This window comes from Onychostoma macrolepis, chromosome 23 (assembly GCF_012432095.1).
Source record: "Onychostoma macrolepis isolate SWU-2019 chromosome 23, ASM1243209v1, whole genome shotgun sequence".
NCBI classification, from domain to species: domain Eukaryota; kingdom Metazoa; phylum Chordata; class Actinopteri; order Cypriniformes; family Cyprinidae; genus Onychostoma; species Onychostoma macrolepis.
The window spans coordinates 9,678,686-9,704,845 of NC_081177.1; the positions used below are offsets into that span (position 1 = coordinate 9,678,686).

Genomic DNA, 26,160 nt, shown 5'->3' on the forward strand with positions numbered 1-26,160 from the left:
CTTGAACAGCAAATCAGTAAATCAGAATGATTTCTGAAGAATAATGTGACACTGAAGACTAGAGTAATAGTGCTGAAAATTCAGATTTGCATCACAGGAATACATTAAATTTTAAAATATATTAAAATAGTAAACACTTATTGTAAATTGTAATAATGTTTCATGATATTACTGCTGCTACTGCATTTATGAGCAAATAAATGCAGTCTTGGAGAGCATAAGAGACATCTTTAAAAAAAAAAAAAAATACATAAAATTATCTTACTGACCCAAAACCTTTAGACCTTGGTATAAAAGATATTTTACCAATGCTTCGGTTTATGCCCACTGTTTCTGTTCTAAATCTTGTTCACAACAAACATTTGTTCCATGCTTGGTGTGAATAGGCCTTAACGGTTGTTCATACAACTGAAGCTGACAATGAAACAAATTGCACTCTTCAGAACATCAGAACATGTGGAAGCCAGAAACACAGACTCACACTTTATCTTTCAAACACGAGCACAATGTCAGTTACTTTCTTTCGCAAAGGTCAGGCGGGTTTCATGACCCCAAGCTCCCTGACCACTACATCATGTCTGGTGTGACAGGACATTGTGAGGAAGAACGAATATATGCATGACCTCTGCCCTTTTCATCTCTGGACATAAAGCTAGAAATGCCCTTTGATCTAATGACATCATCGTCATCCAAAAAAAAAGCCACATCTAAACAGAACAAAACACACTTCCAAAATCTCCCAAAAATACACTGAGTTTACAACATAACTATGAGGTGCAAGAGGAAACTCTATATTAAATTTTCAGCCTGCAGCACTGATCCAATATCAATTCATTCAATAAACAAGATGTATGGCACAAGGACTATATGAGTATATATATATAAATGAATTATTTTTAGATAAGTCAAATCCTTCTTCTTTATTGAATAACAAAGATCTGTATTTAAGTGTTTCTTCAACTATGAGCACATATGGACCTGTGAACTTTTAGAAAGTAAACTCTCTTTAAACAGACTTTTTACACATTTACTTTCATTACCAATAATTTCACAGTGGACATATGAATCAAAAGGGAATTCTGCCATTTTTTTTTTTTTTTTCATGACCATTTTCACCACTGTGTAATTTCCATCACATGTCAAATGATGTATTATACTTAAAAAATTTCTATGGTGCAAATTACACTTTAAACATGTCTGGAATGAAATGACCAACTCCTGTTTTGCTAAAGCTAATATGTTATGTATCCTAAACTGTGTTTGGGGTACCATTACAAGTAAGGCTACAAAGTCATTTTTCCTCTTCAAGTAACTAGTGAAGTAATGCATTACTTTTAAATATACAAAGAAATATCGGAGTTACTTTTTCAGACAAGTAAGTTTGGGTTATTCGTTATTAAAAACAAATAATCAAGCCCAGCCCAGTAACGCAAAAGTAACATATCACATTACTTTCCATAAAAAAGTAACTAAGTAACGCTTTTAGTTACTTTTTTATGGCATAATGCAATATTGTAATGCAGTGTTGGGGAAAGTTACTTTTAAAAGTAATGCATTACAATATTAAGTAACTAATTATGTTTAGGGCTGCAACAACGAATCGATTAAATCGATAAAAATCGATTACTAAAAGCGTTGGCAACGAATTTCATAATCGATTCGTTGTGTCGCGCGACGCGGAGACGTTTGATTATTAAAAAAAAAAAAAAAAAAAAACTTTAGTTGAGCGCGGAGCGGAGTGAACACACTCGGTCTCTCTCGCGCACGGATGCTAGCAGATTTTGGCGCCTCATAAATAAAAAAAAAAGTAAAAAAAAAAAAAAAAAACGAGCGGAGGTAGAGGAAAGATACATGGCGGAGGCAGAGAAATCCGTGCGACCCAAGTCATCCAAGGTGTGGGAGCAGGGGCGGCGTTTGCGTATGGCAGAGTATGGCAGTTGCCATACCCTAGCCCAGTCAGGTGCTGTGAAAAATTATCCAAACTTGAGTCGCTTATAATTCGTTTTTATTATTTTAAATCAGAGAGTTTTAAAAATAGTAAACCAATGATAAGCATTAAAATAACTTGTCAGTAAAACTGTAACGCCATTGGATCATCGAGCTCTCAGCGAGACCTCGTAACTTCACCCGCCTCCGTTCAGATTGACGCGCGCGCACAGCCTGGAGAAGATGAGATCTCTGCTTTTTCGCAATGCAAGGGTGAATAAATAATTGGTGTTTGAATAGTACAGCGTTTTCTTTACTCAAACACTATGTCAGTAAAGGATAATGTTTTGTGTGTTTGAAGAGTGGAGAAGAATTAGTTATTTGCTGTCTATATACGTTTTAAATATCCTGTGCATTATGTGCATAAGCGCTTAATTTGAGATTTTGGCCAAGTGTATTAAACAACAAGAAAAAACTAAGCGCCCATATAGCTACAATCAAAGTTATATAACCTGTAAAAGTTGATGAAAGCATAATGCACTTAATGCACTTATGCACTGCATAACAGTTACAGCCGTTCTAACGACAGACAAAACACTCCATCTCCGTCATTCTCTGGTCAAAAACATTATTAACTCCATTTGAGCTTGATTTTCATATAATGTTAAGTGCAGGTGTCTGATACAATACCAACGCTAACGACGCAGCGTTGTTAAATTATTTAATTTTTTTCATCGATTAATCGAAAAAATAATCGACAGATTAATCGATTATTAAAATAATCGTTAGTTGCAGCCCTAATTATGTTACTTATGTTTTAGCTACTTCATGGAAAGTAATGTGTTACATTACTTTTGTGTTACATTTTAAATCTGGGCAGGGCTTGCTTGTTTGTTTGTTTTTAATATAAAAAAGTTATTTTTTTACAAATGTAAAAGCTCTTTCACCCCAAAAGTGAAATGAATACGCCTGAGGCTGAAGGAAATGTTAATTCACGTCTGTACCATAGAGGGGGCGAACCTGACGCAGGAGAAGAAAGTTCAACACTATTCAGCAATAACAAAAAATGAAACACAAATGTGTCATTTTTCTTATTAGTATGGTTGAATTGGATCATCGAAGGTCAGTAGCAAAGACATTGGTCAATAAAATGGGATTAAATACATAAATGACATTTGTTTTATTTAACGTATTTACATATTTTTATTCATTTTTAGGAACACTGAATCTGTTTTTGTGCAGGTGAGATGAGTAAATGCATTTTGACATTTAGTCAAGAACTACACTAACATCATGTTCACACAGCGCACACAACGCCTCTGCACTTACTCCTGATTTCTTTCTCTCAACATGAGGAAAGCGAGAGTTGTCAGTCCATATATGGGAAAACAAAGTTACTGGCATTACTTATTTGTAAAAGTAACTCAGATATTTCCTTCTAAATTGAAAAAGTAATGCGTTACTTTACTAGTCACATGAAAAAAGATTACCCAACTTGCGTAACTTGTAATGTGTTACCCCCAACACTGTTATAATGCAATACTTCTAAAAGTAACTCCCCAAAACTAATCCTAAATATACAAAATTCATTAAATTTACATGTGATATTTACCTTGATTTTTCCCAAGCCTGCTCTTCACTGACACTTTTGAAAATAAGCAAAAACAAATTACGAAGGCACGTTAAAAAGGTTTTAATGTGACCGTCATGTAACAAAAAAGTGAAATACGTTAGATTAGAAAAACTAAATTATGACATAAAAGAACCCATAAATAAGGAAACACCTCTTTTACGGTTTATGCACAGGTTGCAAAATAAAATATTAAAAATAAAATAAATAGAATAAAATTAATTAAATGTGCTATATATAATAATTATAATTAAAAATAATCAAAATAAATATCTAAAAATAATTAAGTAAGTAAACGAATAAAAATGTATTCTGGGAACACAATAGTTAAATTTGTGTAGTATAGATTTCAGCTCCCCGCCATCTGCATTTGGTTTGTCTGAATTGGAGATCCATCATATCAGTCGCTTGACAGGCAATCTGGTACTCAAGGAACAATTTTCTTACCGCCGGTTGTAGAAAGGAGGGGTGAAACAAGAAAAAAAACAGCAAAAACAAAATATCCCTGCACTAGTTGGATGATGGGAGCATTCACTTTTCACAAAATGCTTTTTCAAACGAGAAGCCATTTCTTCCGTACGAATGGTCTGGAACACAATAAGCTTATTCTGAAAACAAAAAAGCAAACAAACCCCTATTTGTTGTAGGTAAAGAAACCCACAATTTGGTTGCTCTCCTTGTGATGTCTGATGACAACTGTGAAAAAATAGATGTCTTTGAAGTCAGTCCGTGGAGGTACTTCAAACCTGCCTTTGTGGATGGAGTGATGGCCGGTCCAAACAGTATTTGCCGTTCCTCCTAACAGCTTCAATAGAATAAAACAGAGGAAAGAGCTTTTGGAGACCAGACAGACAAAGTGAACCGCCTTGTTCCACTGCCAAATGGGAAACAGCACACGGATGCTTTTGGGGTAACAAAGCAAGAAAGCCATTCCTAATGCACTTTTATCACACCTGGAGAGTGTTGAAAAAAAGAGAGTCGACTGCAGTGTTACTCAGTGAAATCCATGCACAAAAAAAAAAGAGAGATTGTATAGTTCAAGTCTTGAAGCTACTTTTTAGCAGAACAATGTCTGTCCAGTCGGTGGACTCAGGGTTATCAGAAGGAAGGCACAGTGGTGTAACTGTGGCTCCGCTGCAGAAAGGTCACATCAGCCATTGTGTTTCAGGCTCTTGGCCTCAGGTTCCCCGCTGACTGCAGCTTCAGGGCTTTGTGAGGATGTTCATAGGCCATGTGGCACGCCTGAGCCAAAATGAAGTCTTCAGAATAGGTTTGATATGCTGTTTGATAGCGCAAAGTGCAGACAATAGCGATAGAACGATTGGAGGGGGAAGCACAGAAGCAAGACACAAGAGAAGAGGTACAGATTGAAAGATGAATGGAGAATTACGGCTACAAAGAGCGGTGTGCCAAGCATGTAGTCAGCCTTTCTTGATTTGATCTTTTTGTATTACAAGCACCGCGTATTGTCTCATTTGGTTCCAATATCCCTCTACCGCAAAAAGAGCTACTGTAGGCGCAAATTGAATCTATTTTCGCAACAAAGGCCTAACAACACACAAACTGCTGTAAAGATTTAACTCTAAGATATAAACCCTATCAAAGATTTTGATTTATGCAATTACACTGAATGGGGTCTGAAGCTTTCAAACTTCAAAAAAGACACATAAGTACCGAAAACTATCATAAAATTGGTCCATACAACTTGCGAGCTACATTCCAAAGTCTTCTGAAGTCATACAATAGCTTTGTGTGAGAACAGACTGAAATTTAGGTTGTTGCTAAAAATCTTCCATCCACCCTTCCATCACCCAAGTTAAAATTTAAAAAAAAAAAAAAACAACAACCATGCCATATTTTATTTAAAATGTTTATTTCATAATAAGTATACTTCAAATCCTTTAACATATTTATTGACTTATCACTTAAGACTTACTGATATAAAAGTTTTTTTTATTGCACAGTGCACATTTCTTAATAGTATGCCTAAAATGTGTTTTAATATCACTATTAATAAGGATTGTATTATATCAATCTTTAAATGCAAGATATTTAAAGTGTACCTGAAATATACTTGCAATAGTTCCACTTTAGCACAATCAAATATACTTCAGTTTATCTTTAGTTGGACTTCAGCACTACTTCCGCACAATTAAAGTGCATTGAGCACAAAATTAGTTGTTCCAATTTAGCAGGATTTAATTATACCAGTTTAGTACAGTTGCAGGGTATTTTTTTATTAAGCACATAAATATGTAAATGTATTTGTAGTATACTAAGCACAAAATAAATGTAGTTAAAATACATTAGTTTTTTATTTTTCACAAGTGCAGAATCATTCCGAGTTTAACTTTTCTCAATTAATCATTTGATCCAGTTAAAGTAATCTGAATGATTTGTTCAGACTGAATCAGTTCTGAATCAGATTAGACTGAATCCATTCTTAAATTAAACTCAAACATTTAATCACAGTGGTTAACAGCTCACAAGATGGTATGATCAGTAAAACCTTCAAATTTCAGTGTTTCTCACCCAAACCTATCAAGACTTCAAAAGACTTTGACATTGATGATTTTTGAGTCCATTTTGAAGTTTAAATGGACAGCTCAGCCAAAAGTGAAAATAAATCAGCCATGAATTACACCACTTGATTCATATGGATTTTTTAATGAACTTTTTGACACGTCAAAGTTTTGGTATGACAGAGAGAGAAATCCCTCAGGTTTCATGCGGGTAATTGATTGAATTTTCACTGTCTGGATGAACTAACCCTTTAAAAACTCCTCATTCATTTTGATGCATAAAAAAAAAAAAATTTGTTATACACACAAAAATAACACTAGTTTGGAATAACATGTTTGTGCATTGATGATTTTTCATTTTTGGGGGAAATTATTAAGTGTTCTTGATGACCCCAGCATAAAAGAATAGAGTTTCTAATAGAGCCATCACATTATTGCTGAAGAAACATGCACAATAAGACCAAGAATATCCCAAAATGAAAAATGTTATTATTTACTCACCCTCATGTCATTCCAAACCTTTATGACTTTCTTTGAACCCCACTGACTTTCATTTACATTCCACAGTAGAAAAATGACATGAGAGTGAGTAAATGATTTTTTGGTGAACTATACCTTTATAAAGTGAACAGGGTCAATTTTGAGGTCATGTTAAAATAAACACCTCGGGTTCTATGACGGAAAGAAATGGCAAAACAGACAGTAAAATAAACCTTTCTGCTTTTGTGTATCCTTGATCATCATGGGTAAGAAGCAGTAATGTAGTCATAATCCTTTTAGCCAACAGACAGCAGCCAGTAAAGCACAGCAGCTTCTAAAACCCATTTGAGTGTGTCTTCAGCCTAGATCCACATGTTCAGCTAATCAACAACACAGCCACTTATCTTAGTTAGTTTCCCCACAAGACGAAAGATTACAATGAATTTTAATGTACTCCTTCCTACAGCTTTGATAAAGGCAGAATGCCTTAAATGAACGAAAGCCGTAACTCCACGCATATATGTTGCGTCTCCAGAGCCGAATACATTAACACGTGTAATTGGGTCCCCGCAGCAGTGCACCTTTTTAATGTAAAGGCTTTCAGAAACAGCAAGGCAATGGTCTCTGTCGTATATATTACAATACAGCGCAAATCACAGTTTTCCCCACACACACACACGTTTCTATAGACACGTAATAAAAATGAAATAAAGAAAAAGCCCATCCATTTCCCTCAAGGTCTTTCTCAGCGTGGCCGCGTGAAGCTTTTCGAGCCATTACCGCAAACAAGATAATCCTCGCCATCTATTATATTGTGTAAATGTGCTGCTGGAACAATAAGTTTGTTCTGAACTCAAACCACTTTAGCATGGTACTTTCGGAAAACTTTCCAAATCTGTGCCGCCAACAAACTCGCCATTATACTTGATGTTGTTTGCCAATGCAAGCTCTATTATTTCAGGACACAAAAGGAGGAGAGAAAGGGAAGCGGCTGCAAAAAAGAAAGATAATGGTGTTCGCTTTGATTGGTTCCTTCTAACACAGGCGGACCGAGGATCAATTCACTTTTTGAAAAGAGGGGAAGGTTGTTTACAACGAAGGACCTGCAGCAATATGAAAATGAAATCAATAATCCCACTGTGAAGAATGGATGGATGCAGGCTCGAGGCGTCTGGTCTTACATGAGAAAGGGGCAAAAAAAAAAAAATGAAAGGCAGAGATCGAGAATGATAAGCCTTGTGCCTGCCGTCGATCACTAAAATATATATTTTTAGCAGGACTGCAGAAGTCAACGTATGCGATTAGTTAAACAGGTTTACCATCATGAAATTTTCTACTTATTTTATTGACAAAAAAATATTGTGTGTGATTTCTCTGAATAATAGGAGAAAATGCTTACACACAAAAGTTATTCTCAATCAATTCTCAAAAGAATAATTTTTTTTTAAAACATTTAACACAAAAGTGAACTTGTTTGCATTATTGAATAATGAAATTGAATAAATAAACTTGTAACTATGGAAAAACAGATTAATCGCAAATCAATTAAGCTACTAATTTATTCATTTAAATGTATTCATTTAATTATTATTAAATGTATAAATATTAAATTCCATTTTCTCCCGAAATTTTAAGTTCTTTCCAAATGCACTAAAATGAGGAACAAATTCAATTCACAAACTGTTATATTTTTGTGCAGTTGTGTAACATGCACAAAAGGGGAAACTCCAGTCAAAGCCTAAGATGGTCACATCTGAGCTACCTGCCTTTAGCTTGAGGGATTTGAATTAGGCTACGAGGAGCTCTTCACGCCATCGGTCGTGATTCAATAAGCCGCGGCGGAGTTGTGACGGGTGATTAACAGGTTGCTGTGCACGGATTCTCACATTCTGTAAAAAGGGCTTTGGAGGAAGAGACGGTCCATAGGGAGCACCGCTTCACTAACAGACCTTGCAGCTGTAACAACAATCAGACTTCATCAAACATCAAAATTCATGCTATTTATTTTCTTAATAAATGTTCCTGGTCTTTCCCAAAAGTAATTCCCAAAAAATTCTTTACTAAAACTCATCAGTTACTCACCCTCATGTCTATGGTCGACCGATATATCGCCAAGACCTTTTTTTCAAATATCAGCATCAGCCTATACGTTTTTTTTGTTTGGCCGATGTGTTCTGTATCTGGGGTGTTTTTTAGAACATAACCATGGTCAGTGACAATGGACTGCTCAATGATTCAGTACAGAAAACGATACAACTTCATTGTCCTAACAAAACACTATTCTCAGCAAAGCTGATAAATGTTCAGAGCGGCTGCCCTCCTACCTTGACCCAGTTTGTCTCTAGTTCTCAGCTTTTCAAGTTTGTTTCATTGAAAGAGCTAAACAGACAATGTATTGGTCTGCACAGATCACACACACAATAGAAACATCTCATATTATTTGAAATGTCTGCTGCAGTCTAATTTAATGCACTATTTATTTGAACGTCCTCTTTGGTGATGCTTGTATTGATGATTTGTTTGTGGACCCTGGAGTCAACGCCAGTCGCTGCATTTGTGTCTTGCTCTACATCCAAATAAATAACAAGCTGTCATGCAATATTCCAGCAGCACTTGATCTGAGAACGTTAACACACACAGCTGAGTTGGAACAGCGGGGGTCATGGGAAGGCCTCGGAGCACCTGCCAGCCAGTTCCATTCAGCCAATCGAATGAAAAGAGGTTCCATCTCTGGGCCTCACTGGAGAAATGTTGCTGTACACAAATGTACAGAAATGTACACTCTGTGATCTGACTCAAGTGTGTGGTGATGAATGGCAGAGACAGGATGGGGCGCGTTTTTTTTAGGGGCTGAAAGTGTGTTTATGCACGTTTCTAACCTAGCTATACCTTTGGGGAAAATCTGCTTAGAAATGTTCCCTGAAGTTAGCCAAGAGTCTGCTTTTGAGAAAAAAATAAAATAAATAAAGAAAGAAGCTACATGATGTGCAAATCAATTTGCATTACAATGATTTTTACCACAATTAAGGAGGTACAACACAAAGCAGCCTTGAGTAGCATATTGCTTTAATAAAACGGCAAAAGCAATGATAAACCAATGTTCAAATAATTTGATGTAATAATAATAATAATAATAACAACAACAACAATAACATTATTTAATCAGTAGTAGTTTTATTTATTTTTGTTATTAAATTTGTGTTTTAATTTAAAAATTATAATAATTAGTGGTGTCAAAATTAGCGCATTAATGCAGGGACGAGGCCTAAGGTTGGCCACCCCACTCACAACTGCTGCTTCTGTCAACCTAATAACCAGCTGCTGTGATGTCTATTAAACAAAGGACAAAGAAGAAAAGAAAAAAAAGAGGAAAAAATTACTTTTATAGCTTTAAGGATTCATTTAGAATTTAGTGTTTGATAACTTCAATTTCAATTTCTGTATATTTCCGCTGAAGGGCACAGGTAAATATGACATTTATTATAATGGGTTTATGTGAAGATTGTTTTAAGTTCACTTAAATTAGAATTTTTATTTTTTTTAAAGTCTAATAAATTTTAATAATTTTAATAAATAGCTCTCAATTATACTGTAATGTTGAATGGCTATAGTCAATGGTTAAATATGGGGGTAAATTTTATAGAGAAATGAGTACTGGTATCAGTTATACTGGCCTTCAGTCCAAAAAAAAGATGCCATTAAACAAATATAAAAAAAATATATACTGTCTTTATGTTGTTTGTACATTACTTTGAAGATTGAATGTGAAATTATTGCAATATAAAAGTATATTTAAAAACTTTAATGTTAGGTGGGATTAATCACAATTAATTTCAGAAAAATGTGAGATTAATTAGTTAATTTTTTTAATCGATTGACAGCACTAATTTAAACATTAGTGGTTTATATTTTATTATAATTATTATTAAATATAATAAGTTATAACAATGACAACAATAATAATAATTGAAAAATAACACCTTCAAATTGTATTAGGGCAAACTGCATCATGGTTTGGGTTAGAGTTAGTTTGTTATAAATTATAATTTGCAAAAAAGAATAGAATTATAGGGTAGAAGTCTAAAACAAGTCTCTAGAAGTCCTGATCAAGAATGAATAACTTGCATGAAAATAATTTACATTATGGTGCAGCTGCAACAATTATTGAGCAGAGCACCCTGCAAACTCTCGCACTCCCCTACCTATATTCACATTATTTATAGTATATCTCAGAGCTCATATGAGTACTGATGTAATTCTATACGTGGACAGGCGCTCTGAAACATGTTACAAGAGCACGCACTAGCCTGAACTGTCGTACTCAACACACACACGGGGCATTAGCCCTTGAGCCTGCACTGATGCTGATGGCAGAGCTGGGGCTTTGGGGGCAAATTTAGCGCTGGGAGAAACCGCATTAAAAGTTTTGGGCAGCCTCTCAAAAAGTTCAGCCTTGACACAACAGCCCCTGCCGCCCCACAGCATCAATCCAGCGCCAGACACGCAGGGCTAACTAACCTATTCCCTTCTCCTTCTCCCACTCTCTCGCTCTCTCTCTCTCTCTCTCTCTCTTCCCCTCCATCGTAGTGTTTTTTTTCTTTTTTTTTTATCCCTTCTATATCTCCTCCCCTCCATCTCTCCTTCAGCAGTCGCCCACGAGCCTCTCTCTCTCTTCTTCTTCTCCTCTGTGTTAAATGCAAGGGAGCTCAAAACATCAATCACCATCAAAGTCGGTGCGTCTGGCCCTGGCCGTAAATGAGCGGAAGATCCCGGAGCAGGGTGGAGCGTGCAGGACGGAGGAATCAGCCAATCTTGGAGTCATTATCCCAGACAATGCCCAGAGAAGCGTAGGTGCCCCCCTAAGACAGAGCGCAGGGTTCGCTCCCGGCACAAATGGATCGCCCGACTCCCGCTCCTTCTCTCCCTTCATTCCAGGGCATGCAGCCTTCCCAAAGTGAAGTGTGTCAAGCGCAAGAGAGAGTTTCTCGAATAAGGGCTTCTATAGCTTCAAACAGCTGTCTGGGAACTGTTATGATGAGAAGACTCGGCTTTGATCTATGCTTAAAATTGGGATGAGCAAAACTACATATTTACAAAATTGACTAGCTGGTGGGTTGCCTGGAAATCTAGTCGGCTAATCACATTCGGCATTTTTAAGCACTGGAAAATTAGGCAGGTTCATTACCACTTAATATAGGAAAAATATTATTTTTAAATGAAATAAGAACAACAAAAACAGACTGAACTTAAACTGACATTTAGTAGTGAACTTTGCAGATGTACACTATTCGGGTTCATGTGCTACAGATGCTTATTTACTTTAAACATATGTATATATTATAAACAAACATTTTATATTTAGCTATAACTTTTTTCTTGCAATCAAGACTTAAAAACCGTAGTTCTACGGTTAAGAAATAAGAATCTTTTGTAAAATTCTAAATGTTTTTACTGTAAATTTTTTAATCAATTTAATGTGTCCATAGTGCATAAAACCTCAAAACACACACAAGAGCAAGAATTTAATTGCGGTTTAATTGCTGGAGTCTAATTAAATGCAGCTCGATTATAACAAGGTTGACTGCGTTATATTTCACACTTCTAGCAAGCAACTTCTGTTCAATAGTACTGACAGGTAACAAGTGTTGTGCTAAGAAAAAATATTATCTAGAGGTGACTCACCTCAGCAAGTGTTACTAATAATATAAACTGACATGTCTGTCATTTAAAGGAATTATTCACTCAAAAAGAGAAACCTCTGTCATCATATACTCACCTTTGTGTTATTAATAACCTGTTCTATTTCGCATTTTCTTTAAACATAAGATACGACGATATTTTATGTTTTTATACACAGAATGCAATGATATCATACCGAAGCTTTCTGTGAGGAAAAGACTGAATTGAAGTCATTAAAATCACTGAAAATATTCTCCTCTGCTGTAGAACTGTATGAAAAAGAACAATAACATTTTGCTAAACTATATTTGTGTTTGACAACAACAAAAAAATAAATAAATAAAAAAATAAAAAAAGTCATGCAGGTAACATGTTTGGAACATGAAGGGGAGTAAATAAATTTCCAATTTTGGTCAACGGCTCACTTCCATAACCTCACACTTTTTTATGGTCAATTTTGATTTCATGCTCACCCAATTTTTAAAAAAGGGAAAGCCACATTAAAAGCCAAACTCTCTTTCCAGCAGATGTAGACATACCGTACACTCTTGCCTCTGGCCCACAAAGTGAACAAATATCCTGAGGCTTTGTGCACACAGAGAACGATGTTCGATTAGCCAAACGAATACCATTGATCTGGATTTTGTGTTTACCACCTCCTGCTTTTGTAGCAACAGCTATTCCCTGCTTATGTGAAAAGTTGGACAAAGACGCAGCATGAAACTGCACACACACAAAATTGCTTGATCAAACTGCATTGAAAACCCTTTTATCAACATTCTCAATTCAGAAAGACTCAAGGCGAGAAAAAACAAAAAACTGGCCAAACATCAAGGACATTTTCAACTCGTATTGAGTACCAGTGCTGCTAAGTAATAGCAATTAAACAGAGTTCAAATCAACAGTCGACACTTGCATTCAACAGTTACAATACAGCACGGATGAGTGGAGGTGAGGGGAATGAGGAAGTGAGAGCGATAACCCGCCGGCAGCAGCACGCGGCATGCCAGATCCACATCCTGGTACTGGGAGCCGTTGCCATAGCAGTGATTATCACACACTCCCTGAGTGCAGTGTGTACTAGTGAGCCAGCAAGCCATCCACACACACTCTCTTTCTCTCTCTCTCTCTCTCTCTCTCTCTCCTTGAGACTGGGGGTGTGATGGAGTGGAGCCATTATTCTGCTGTTGCCTGGCTACAACTGAACATTAAAAGTAAAACTCCTGGAGAATTAACACCTTTACCTATAGCGCTGCAGCGAGGGCGCGCGGACCAACAAGAAACACTGCAGCGATCGTAAAGTCTGAGAAAAGACCAGCGACTGGAACCCAGGTTTTTATTTTTAACAGGATAGTTCACCCATGACATCGACACCCTGATGTCTTCATTCCAAATCTGTATGGTTTTGTTCTATTGTAGAACATACAAAAATGAAGGTTGTGAAAATTAATATACTTTAAAGCAGGGGTAGGCAACGTCGGTCCTGGAGTGCCGATGTCCTGCAGAGTTTAGCTCCAACCCTGAAAAAAACCTCACCTGCCTGTAGCCCTAGTAATTCTGAAGACCTTGATTAGCTTGTTCAGGTGTGTTTGATTAGGGTTGGCGCTAAACTCTGCTGGACAGCGGCACTCCAGGACCGACGTTGCCTACACCTGCTTTAAAGAATATTCTGGTCCAATCAACACTGGATTCCATTGAAAAACAATAATAATATTTTTCAAAATATCTTCTTTTGTGTTCCACAGAAGAAAAAAACCATGCAGGTTTGGAACAACACGATAGTAAATAATTCCAAATTTTGTTGAACTGTACCTTTAAGTCCACATTTTATGTTAATCAATGATTCTGTGTCAGTAGCAATTAAAATTTTCCAGCCTCTCTTTCTGAAGTTTAGGAGGCGTTCACACTGACAGCGATTTATAACAATAAAATAACTAGAAAGTGACTCACTTTCAAGGAGGTTTGAGGCAACATGAGCTACAGACCATTGGCGAGAGATCAACTCTATGCAAATGCACTGCAATTCAATGTGGATGCCAATGGCCATTTACATTTTTATTTATGCATTTGGCAGACGCATTTATCCAAAGCGACTTGCAGTGCATTCAAGGGATAAATTTCATCAGTTTTTGTGTCCCCAATGAATTAAATCCATGATCTTGGTGTTTCTAGCACCGTGCTCGAACCAATTGGGCTTCAGGAATGCCTACTAGCACCGAAAGCTTTTTTTTGTTACTGTATAAACATAATTAATATTCATTAATAATATTCAAATTCATACAACTTTTTTAACATTAGAGCACACAAACTCTCATTAGTTTATTTTGTTAACACATAATAATTTGATGAAATGAACAAAACCAAATATTATAATACTTAACAAAACATTGATCTGTTAAGCATCATATTTTTTTAAATAACCAAAAGTTATTATACAGTATTTTTAAAATGCATCCTTATTAGATTTTATTAGTATATTTACATTATATTTTTTATATTACTATTAAGTTCAGCTAAAAATTGACAAACATTATATAATACTTAATAGATCAAAATGGATTTAAATAATTGTGAATATCATGAACATTTGAACATTAATAATTAACATTCACATTTCAATACATAATTGATTACATTTTCATATAACTAGATTACATTTGTAAACTAAAGTAATTATAATGCATGTTAGTGCTATATTTATATTTATTTTTATTAGTATTTCATACTATAAGATTTATTTATTTTTTTAAATATATATTTACTCATTTTAAATCAGTTTTCAATGCCTATATCTGACAAGTATGTTGAACTGACATTTTAACATTACAGTACATAAATGAAATTTGACTGCGCTCCTAAGAGTTTAACTGAGGTCACAAATGCTTCTAAACAAAAACGTTACCCCTAAATCTTATGGTTTCTTACCTTCTTAGCTGCATTGATGCACTGCATGTACTCTTTGGCCAGATCTGAGCACTGAAGCGTCTGCTCACGGTTCTCTCTATAGCAGTTCAGGATCTGAGCTTGCAGGTTTGAACACACCGGCTCCACGTTACGTGGCCTGTGAAAAAGGTCAAAGGTCAGTGAGAGGGAACCATGCAGGCAAAAGTGTTTATCCAACTTCATCTAACTGCAAAAGCAGAGGGATATTGTTGTGCACATCCTGCATGCAGTTACAGTAAATATTTTATATGAAGCGCAACCAAATAACAGACTCAGCTGTAAAATACAGTCGCATGACTCACTCATTTCCTTTCCTCCCTCCCTCTCTCTCTCTCTCTCTCTCTCTCTCTCAACCCTCCCTCAATTCCGCTCTTCCTGTGGATGGTTTAGTAGAATGAATGAATACGGGGAGACAGGTTAAACTGAATCACCGGCAGAGTGGATATTCATTAATAACACCAGTGTCAAGAGTGGCAGTGACTAGAACAACTATGATAAATAACCCAGCGAGCGGGAAGGAGGTGGAGGGGGTGAACAGACCCAACAAACTCCTCGGTACATCTGTACAGTAGACCCTGCAGGCAAAAAAGAGCCGCAAATAACCTGTCATTCATCCTCACTTCAGACAAACACCTTCACTCAAACTAATAATGCAAAATCCGAACGGCCATTGTTGAAACGACTGTTTAAATGACGGTTATTGACTCAAATAATGAATGCGCTGAGTACAAAGAAATTTGTACTACAAGCCAAAAATGCATGTTTAGCAATATCATGCTAATTAAGTATCATGCGAGTCAATTTGAAAGCTATTGTCATATTTTTTTAATACAAGTTTGGGTTTGGATAATGTATGTGCCAATCAAAATGTATTTTAAACTAATAAAATAAAACAGCAACCACAAAAGGTTTAATAAAAAGATATATCCATCTAGCTAATCAATCTGGTTGTCAAGTTAACAAAAGATTAACTAGCTAGTTCTCACATCAAACTAATAATGCACAACCAAACAGCTATTGCAGAACTGATTATTACAATTACTGAATCAGATAATATATGTGGTGTAATAAAATAAAATAAAAAATAGTAAAAATAAATAAATAAAATAATCTGTTAAAAGTAAAATTTTGGATTTATAGTCAAACTAACTCCCAAATTTACAATAGCTCTAACTACGTCACACCAAACTAATAACATGTAATCATTCTGCTTTTGTTAAAATGTTAAATGATTGACTGATAATGTATATTCAGTACATACTCTAAACCAATAAAATAAAACTGTATACAAAATTATTTTATTTTGTGCAACAATTTTGTACCTTTACTAAAAAGCATAATCTAAAACAATTTAAAAAAAATAAATAAAATTTGCTTTCATTTTCATTATTTTGATTACTCAATCAAGTTATTCACACAGTAGGTCGGATAGCTCTAATAATGTGGTGCATTCAGTGTAAACATAATCTAAAGCAATACCATTAAATATACACTTAAAAAGAGTGAGCTACTTAGCCGTCAAACCACAAAAATGCATTGACTACTGATGACTTGACTGATAAAATGGATAATGTTTGTGGAAAAGTACTGCATCTTTGTTCAAAACATATCCTAAACCAACAAAACAGGGCTTTATAGTGCAATTTATCCAATCAAGCTAATTACTTTGGCCGTCAAGCTGACGAAAGCTTGGAAAAGTCAGGTGTCATGTCGAATATCACTGGACTGATTAAGCAAAGTGAATCCACGTATCCACCTCCAGCTTCACCGCAACTGCGGCTTTCAGACGATCGACTGACATCCTGCTTAATTGAAAGGCGATTTAAAGGCTCAATCTGGCTTAGGTTTCACTTGCAAGTTCAATTAAATCATCAACGATTGCCATCATTCTGACGCAGAGTAGAGATACGCCAATCCGTCGATCCCTTTTCAAGCAGGGTTGTACATCTTATCGTCATTCGGGAAAACCAGACGGAGAAGAGCGAAGGAAATAAACTTCCATCAACAGCACATCTGCACAAGTTAGAGGCCTGCTACGTATCAGATCCTGTATTTTTTTTTTTATCAGCCGCCAAAACCGTTTTTTGTTTTAATTACCCTGCGAAAGGAAGAACGACTACTGTAGTCACATTCTTTGCTCCTGCAGATAAGAAACTCTCCTTTAATTTAAAATAAACTGCCTTCATCAGGAACGGCAAAGGCTTCTGATAGAGCAGAGGGTTTATTAAAGCAGTCTGAAGCAGAAAATTGGCTTGCTCAAACCCGGGCTGAACTGAATTGAACCAAATTGAAGGTGAGGTCTTTAATAAAAATATTAGCTGAGCTGCTTACGAACTGCTCTGCTTTGAAGAGCACAAGCCGTGCCTGTTTAAGGGACGCTCATTTCCTCATTTCACATCTGTAAATAAATAACACCGCGCTTAAAGATTAAATGTTAATTACCAGAATTTCGTCTATTATTTGTAATCTCCTTAACGGAGCAGAGTGCTACAGAACAAAGCGCGACTTCAGAAACCTTTCCGAGGCGGAAACGCACAAAGCGCAATTCAAAAATATGGAAATGAAATGCAAAGAAAAAAGCAACTACAAAAGATTAAATTAGCTTAAAACACATTCTGTGAGTAGGAGCATGTGCTCGTAACTTGAAGAGACAAGCTCATTATTCTGATGGTAAGGAGCCGCGCTAGCTGAAAATTGGTAGATACCAAAGACAGCGCCGAGGTTTAGCTTCCGCTCGCTCATTAATTATTTCCAATCAGCTCTCGTTGATAAGAGAAAACAAGACTTTGGAATTACCGCACTACAGAAATCTCTGCGAGCTGCGACTCCAACTCGGATTACCGTCTGAATGCTTGAGAAAGCGAGATAAACAAATAATAGCTAGAGGAGAACACAAAACACAAAATCAAACTTGATATAACACGTAGGTCACGAGGCTTTATCAGCTCAGAGTTCGGCTCGACATGTTTTCCGAACCGAGGGTCTAAAATTAACTAGATTAGAGCGCCGTTGCCTTGACCTCGCTCGAGCTCAGCTGGCAGATGAGAACCTCGTCTTATCTCGTCGACTCTCCTTCCAGGTGCTCGCTCGCACTCTGACAGCTTTTCAATTGACTGAGCACGGGCTTCCTCTCCTCCTCGACCACATCCCTCCACCCTCCTGTCCAATCTCACCTGTAGGGGCCGGCGTTTTTTTCGTAGCGATGGGCCCCACTTAAACTTGACAGGGTGAGAGGAGGATGGGGGGAAGAAAGAGATAAAGAGAGAGAAGAGGAAAGAAGTGCTCGGAGGGATCTGACAAAGCTGATAATTACTCCCGTGGCCGGGGTCCGCGTTTGCTAGACCGGCGGGCCAGAGTTCTGCACCTCTCTCCGGGGTAACGGTCTCTGAAGTGCTGAGGAGTCACTTCTCTCGCCTCTAGTCAATCAGCGTGTGGAGCTCAACAGTCATGTGCGCTTCTGTAACCTTCGGCCCGCTGCGTGGAGACAGGTGTAGAGAGGAGATGTTACTCTGGTGTGACAAGGTGAGGGGTTGTTGAGTGCAGGAGCTGTCTGACATGTCCTCAAGGCAGGAGGTCACAAAGTAACAGTGCAGAAAAAAATAAAAAATTAAATAAAAAAAATACATAAAATCATCACACATCTGCACTTTAATCCAACTTTCAATACAACTGGAATTCCCCATTAGCCGCTCCTACTCATAAATGTATATATGTGTGTGTATGTGTGTGTGTGTGTGTTTGTACAAGTAATGTCAAATGATGACCATAGTTTACTTGACTTCATTGCATGATAAACAAATAAACTAATCTTACTAATTGCATTTATCAATATTTGGTAATAAAAGGTCCAAAAGGATGATATTTCAGATTAAAAGTAATGAATAATAAATATTTAATAATAAAAAAAAATGATGATAATACAAGCTAGCTTTTGTTGCAGTCTTTATTAATATAGTATAGTATAGTATAACTTTATTGCCCACCTAAGTGGAAAATTGTCTTTGGCTCACCAACTAGGGATGCATCGATCCGATAATCAGGATCGGTATCGTCTCCGATACTGGCATTTTCTGCGGATCGGGTATCGGTCAGACGAGACAGATCCAAATCTGATATTGTGTGTATACTATTGTGTTATTTTTAAGCCCCACGAAAGCACAAAAACATTATAAAGCACCATAAAGTCAAAGTCCAAGTGTTCTGAAGCCACTCCATAGTTTAATGTGAGGTACAGATGAATATTGAAGTCATTAAACTCAAGGTCACGTAAACTCTTCTCTCCGCTGCGTCTGTCTGTCATCCTCCGTTCAGCATTTAAACTGTGTCACGTTCGGTTAAGACAAGACTACAAAACTCTCTCCAAGAGCGCACAATAACTAAAATTTAAAACTGTTAAAAGAAAAGGCTCAAACTAAATCGCACAGATTTAATAAGCTACGCATCAATATCTCTTTCCTTTGTGCTTTGAACTTCTCTATCCGGAGCTGCACGCTGTGAATCCGTGCTGCTTCAAGCGCATCATTCGGCGCACTCATGATTTTTCTAGAATAACTTTTGGTGCTAAATTATCCCCTAACCTAGTTTATAATAGTATTTTTGTCATAGATTATGAATGGCCTGTTTACACCTGGTCATTTCATGCACGTTTTCGCTGATCGGATATCAATATGATTTGTTAAAATGTTTCCATTTACACTTGGCCAAATCTTCAATTCCCGTGCTATATTTAAATTTAACGAAGTTCACGTCAACGAAATCAAAAGATAAGCGCTGCATTTTATTAATTATCAGCTCATTTCAAGATCAAAGACTGCAATAGGAGAGCGTGCGGCATCAGCACTGGAAAGATAAGTTTGTCTTACTACTTTTAACGAAGTTGATTGTGTTGAGCGTCTGCGTCTTACTTTCAGTTTCATTTGCAGCAGTTTGCGCGTCTGCTTGAAGAGATATTCAGCTACTCGTCCCGTGAACAACACGATGTGTGTTGCATTACCTGACTATACAGATAATGTCACAGCCTGTAACACGGTCTCACACGTTTATTATTTTTTACAATTTGGGAGGAGTAAAATTTACATATGTGGTTTCAACAACCAGATGCATTTACACATGTCCAGTTTCGTCTGGAATGCGGCCCAGACCACCTCCTAAAGTGGTTTGAGCGATCGGATTTATATTACAAAACGCATGACCAAATGTTTTACACAGCCCCTATATATTTTTTCATGTTATTTTTTCATTAAAATTAAGTTGTCTAATAGATTGTGTTTAACACACAAAAGACTAAAACAGAAGTATAGAAATTCTACATTGATTTAAAAAAACAAACAAAAAAAAAACAAAAAACACTGCGCTGGTATCAGATCGGAATTGGCCGATACTCAGAATTTTCTGGATCGGATCTGAAAAAATGGTATCGTTGCATCCCTATCACCAACACAACAAGATTAATAACAACATACATAGTAAAATAAAATCACAATAACTAGTCACGTTACACACATAACATAAAAAAAAATTAAAGGATACAGTTCATGCCTTACACACTGCTTGATTAAAAAGTTGCTGAATTAATTATTTTAATTGCATTGGGGATGAAGGACCTCTTAAACACATTTTTATTTGCTAGGGGAACTCTATAACGTCTACCTGACTTCAAGGGCTAAAACTGGCTGAAAAGAGGATGAGAGCCATATATATATATATATACACACACACGTATATATAAAGCAGTTTATGTTGGTATCTTAATATTAATGTTAATATAAGTCTTACAAAATACAGGGTTAAAGGGATACTCCACCCCAAAATGAAAATTTTGTCATTAATCACTTACCCCCATGTCGTTCCAAACCCGTAAAAGCTTTGTTCGTCTTCAGAACACAAATTAAGATATTTTAGATGAAAACCGGGAGGCTTGTGACTCATTGACTGCCAAGTAAATTACACGGTAAAGGTCCAGAAAAGTATGAAAAACATAGTCAGAATACTCCATCTGCCATCAGTGGTTCAACCGTAACGTTATGAAGCAACAAGAACACTTTTTGTATGGAAATAAAACAAAAATAACGACTTTATTCAACAATTCCGCACCGTACCGTCACCGCAGCGCCATTTTGGAGAGTATCGCTGCATGCAAAATGCGTACGCGTTGACACGAAAGAGTGTACGCATTTTGCGTGCTGCCATACTCTTCCAAAATGGCGCTACGGTAATGCTATGGTGACGTTACGGTGCCGAATTGTTGTTTTATTTCCGTACAAAAAGTATTCTCGTCACTTCATAACGTTAGGGTTGAACCACTGATGGCAGATGGAGTATTCTGACGATGTCTTTCATACTTTTCTGGACCTTGACAGTGTAATTTACTTGGCAGTCAATGGGACAGTCACAAGCCTCCCGGTTTTCATCTAAAATATCTTAAATTGCGTTCCAAAGACAAACTAAGCTTTTACGGGTTTGGAGCGACATGGGGGTAAGTGATTAATGACAAAATTTTCATTTTGGGGTGGAGTATCCCTTTAAACTGACAGCCCTAGCATTCTACATTACAGTGGTTGATTTATGCTTATTTAAATTGGGGAAAAGTACTAGTGTTTTTTTGTTTTTTTTGGTAATGCCAATCACCACTGAGAATAACGGGAACTAAAAACAAGTCAACATTAAAACCTCTGTACGGCAATAAGAATATACTGAAAACATGGTTACAAAGCAGCAATTTTCACTATGTACATTCGTTCACAAACTTTCTTTCTTGGGATGGTACCTTTCAGTTAAAGCCCAGATCTTACTAGGCCACATCACCCCCAATTACAGAAGAAAAAGTTAAGATAAACTCTAAAATTCCTATGCATAACTCTCAAAGCAAAGCAACTGCAAAAAGTACATAAATTACCCATGATGACGATGACTCATCATGGTCAAATAAAGTTCATCATTCATCTGAATAAATGAAGCGATGAGAGCATGGTGAGAAGAGAATGCCACAAGATAATTATCATCAAAATTCAAACCAGAAACCTATGGAACGTGTGAAAAAATATTTCTTGTGGGGAAAAATACCCTGCTGGTTTTTACTATTATTTGGGTTGCACAAGACTTATACTGTACTGTACTGTGGCTGTGCTAAAGCAAAACTCATGACCCACAGAGTCTAGTCATCCCACACTTCCACCCTTCCAGCCAACAGCTCCTCTAATGAGGGCCTTTCCTCTGAGAGACCGCAAACAACATCCATCGCAAAAGAAAAAAAAAGAACAACAACAAATGCTTGGCTAAGGCTATATAATTGGCTGCCATAGAGCAGGGAGGTTTACTGGGAAGGGAGATCAACCATGACGCTGACCAGATGCATTTCCTACTCTTCTTTTTCTTTGCTTCATTCTCTTAAAGAGGTAGTTCACCCAAAAATAAAAACTGTGTTACTATTTACTCACCCTCATGTTGTTCCGAAACTGTATGCAATTTTTTTTGGTGGAACACAAAAACTGAGGAATTCAAGAACAGCTCTTGCAGCTCATAGCAATTGTGGCTGGTTATCCATTTTATCTCATATATTAAATAAGATTTAAAACAAAGCCACAACGTGATTAACTGTTACATGTCTATGAGCCACATGCAGCAGAAGCATTCCAGAATGAATCAGTGATAAACAATATTCAGGTAGGTGTTCAAACAATGCTTAATTGGTACAAAGTGGGCCAAGGAAATATCTCCCATACCATTACACCTCCAGCAGCAGCCTAAAACGTTGAAACAAGGTAGGATGGATCCATGCTTTCATGTAGTTTACGCCAAATTCCGACCCTACCGTCCAAATGTCACAGCAGAAATTTAGAGCCATTAGACCAGGCAACCTTTTTCCAATCTTCTGTCCTCAATTTCAGTGAGCCTGTACAAATTGTAGCTTCAGTTTCCTGTTTTTAGCTGACAGAAGTGGCACCCAGTAGGGGTTGTACCAACTAGTCGACTTTAATGCTCTGCCATGACGCTTTAAGCTTGAGGTCGACTAGTCGCTGGTCCTATAAAGGGTGCAACAGGATAAGAAATCTTTGAAGTCCACATTTACGCTCCGTTTCCAGACAGTTAAAATGACAAATAAATGCCTACTCCTAAAGCACTCCACAAGACATGTGATTGTACCATCTGGATGTTCGAAATTGAACCGGAGAATGTACGGTTTTAAACAGCTTATTGTACAGGTAAGTTAAATCGTCGTTCTAATCTAATGCACTGCTGCATTTTAACACGTGCACACAGAATCATTCAGTAGCGTGGAAATGTATTGTCAACACTGTTCTATGATTTCTCAATAGCTTAGAAACTGAAAAGTTCTAGCATATATTTCTTAGTAACCAAATTCCACAGCTTCACTATTAGTACAAAGACGCCGCCAGGTCGAATGAATTCACACTCGCAATCGCATACTGTAAATGTAATCTTTATTTGTATCTGATTTAGAACGAGCAGAAATCTGTGAGAAATATAACGACCCAAAGACAAAAGAACTGATAAAAAGGAGCTGTTATATGAGCAATAGCTATGTGGGCAGGTTCAGGCTTATTTGTTCATTAATGAAGTCATCAGTGACTAATCAACTTCGACTCGAATTTCATCACATAAATGTTGAATTTAAAAAATCTGAATTCATTCAACCCCTACCACCCAGTTAGGTCTTCAGCTGCTGACAAGGTTTGACATCTTGTGCTTTCAGAGATGCTCTTCTACATGTCTTGGTTATAACAAGTAGTTATTTGAGTTACTGTTGCCTTTCTATCAACTCGACCCAGTCTGGCCATTCTCCTCTGACCTGTGGCATCAAGAAGACATTTTTATGTGTTAATAAAAATGTTATTAACACATGGATATTTGTTTTTTGGACCATTCTCTGTAAACCCTAGTAGCTGTGCGTGAAATTCCCTGTAGATCAGCGGTTTCTAAAATATTCAGACGAGTCCGTCTGGCACTAGTCTCAGCCTCAGACGTCACGCCCACGGACCGCTGGCTGAGCGTCTGATGCATATGGCACACAAAAGTGGAAACCCTTCAGGAGTTTTGAAGTCGTCATCGGATTGGTTGAATTATACAGGATTTCTGGAAGACGTGTGTCGTGTTCTTTATTATGCCATGGTCTGTCTGAATACTCGATTCTGATTGGCTGGCAGGTGTTGATTAAATTCGTTGAACTGCACAGGTAGTTCCAGGTCAGTTTAATCACGTTCTATATTAATGCGCTTCCTATAAACATTGGTAACCATAGTAACATACAGTTACAGTTGAAAAATAAGTTACAGACGAAAGTAACCGTCATTTTTATCGTTCCGGTCAAATATTGCAGTGCAAATATTATTAACATCTTTAATATGTGAATGCTGGCAAGTGACCATGGCATAAACGGGATAATCAACGGCTAGCTGTGCATTAAAAAGAACATTTAATGCACAGCTAGCCATTGATTATCCCTTACATGTTCCGCCTGGAAACCAACTGTGATGATGAGCACTTATCAGGATCAACTAAACGCTGGATTTTCAAAAGTATGCGAGATATTTAAAGTTCGCAGCATAGAATTTTTAAAATAGTTCAGAGAGTTTTACAGAGTCTATTATTTTGAGACATTTCCATGCCCCGAAACGTGACGTTGAACGAAATTAACTGTGATTGGTTGTTTGACATGTCGGTCAAACGGCCTCACGGGCTGGCCATGGCAAATGAAAGCTGCCATGGATTCCAGACCTTCAGCCGTCAGTCAGAAGGTCTGACTATGCGAGACTAGTCTGGCACCAACAACCATGACGCGATCAAAGTCTTTTCACTAGCACTTAAATTACCTTTCTTCAGCATCCTGATGCTTGGTTTGAACTTCAGCAGATCACCTTGACCATGACCACATGCCTAAATGCATTGAGTTGCTGCCATGCGATTGGCTGATTAGGTATTTTCATTAACGAGCAGTTGAACAGGTATACCAAACAAAGTGCAGTGAGTGTGTGTGCATATATATACACACATACACACACATACATACACATTAATATAATATATTTTTGTTTTGATTTTGTTTTCTCTTTGAATAACCAACAATTTCATGCAGTGAACCTCAGCATTAGCAAACATCTTGTGGTGCACCCAATCCACCCCTCCTCATCTACGCTGCCTAGTCTATATTCCTGACTGACAGGTCCAGCTGAGTTTCTTAACAGCCCTGTAGGTTCGGTAGTTCGCCTTGGCTGGATTGCAGTTCCTCAGCAGGCGTTTTCAATTTGAGTTATCAGATCCACTGCACTCCTCGCTTGGGAATGGGGCAGGATGGCCGCGGGGCCGTGGCTGTCTCACAGCTCCGTGTGTTGGAGAGGCGAACGACAGAGGGATCCTGAACCGCTCGAGGCTCATGAGGCGGGTGGGGATTAAATGCCGGCCTTGTCATGCTCCACAAGTCGGGGGTCTGGAGGCTGCCGTACCCTCAGGGATTAAAACCAGGATTAAAACATCAGCTTCACGCAGGTAGAAAAGCAAAAACGCTTGCTTAAGCTCTACGAAATATAACTGCCAACAAGTGGATTGGATGAACAGAACAAACTGTATGTAAGCTAGTGAAAAAACTAGGAAAGAAGGGATTAGCAATTTCTAATCTTTCAAATTTTAACTCAACTGGAAATCAAAACTGATCCAATTTTCCTTCTCTGGTCTTTCTGTGTACAATTCATCAGTGTATGTTATTTCTATTGATGGATTATAATTTAGCGCCATGCCAGGTATTACAGCTATATTCATGGTGAGAACCAAGTGAAAAATAGAAACATTAATTCTAAAGTAATAAATAAGTAACAAGTAATGAATAAATAAACATTATAAAACAACAAAGTAAAAAAAAAAAAAAAAACATTTATAAAAGTTTTTTAAAGTGTGTCTTCAATGAAAACTTTAAAGGGATAGTTCACCCAAAAATGAAAATTCTGTCATTAATTACTCACCCTCACA

The 26,160-nt window shown here is 37.1% G+C and overlaps 1 protein-coding gene across 2 annotated transcripts in view; it reads right to left on the reverse strand.

Annotated features, from left to right (window-relative positions):
- Window positions 1-26,160, reverse strand: part of chchd6a (coiled-coil-helix-coiled-coil-helix domain containing 6a) — a 75,335-nt gene that overhangs the window by 11,178 nt on the left and 37,997 nt on the right. For both annotated transcript variants that reach the window (XM_058764338.1, XM_058764337.1), the window contains one exon: window positions 15,163-15,298. In XM_058764338.1, coding sequence (XP_058620321.1) covers window positions 15,163-15,298 — 136 coding nt within the window. The remainder of the gene's footprint in view (window positions 1-15,162; window positions 15,299-26,160) is intronic.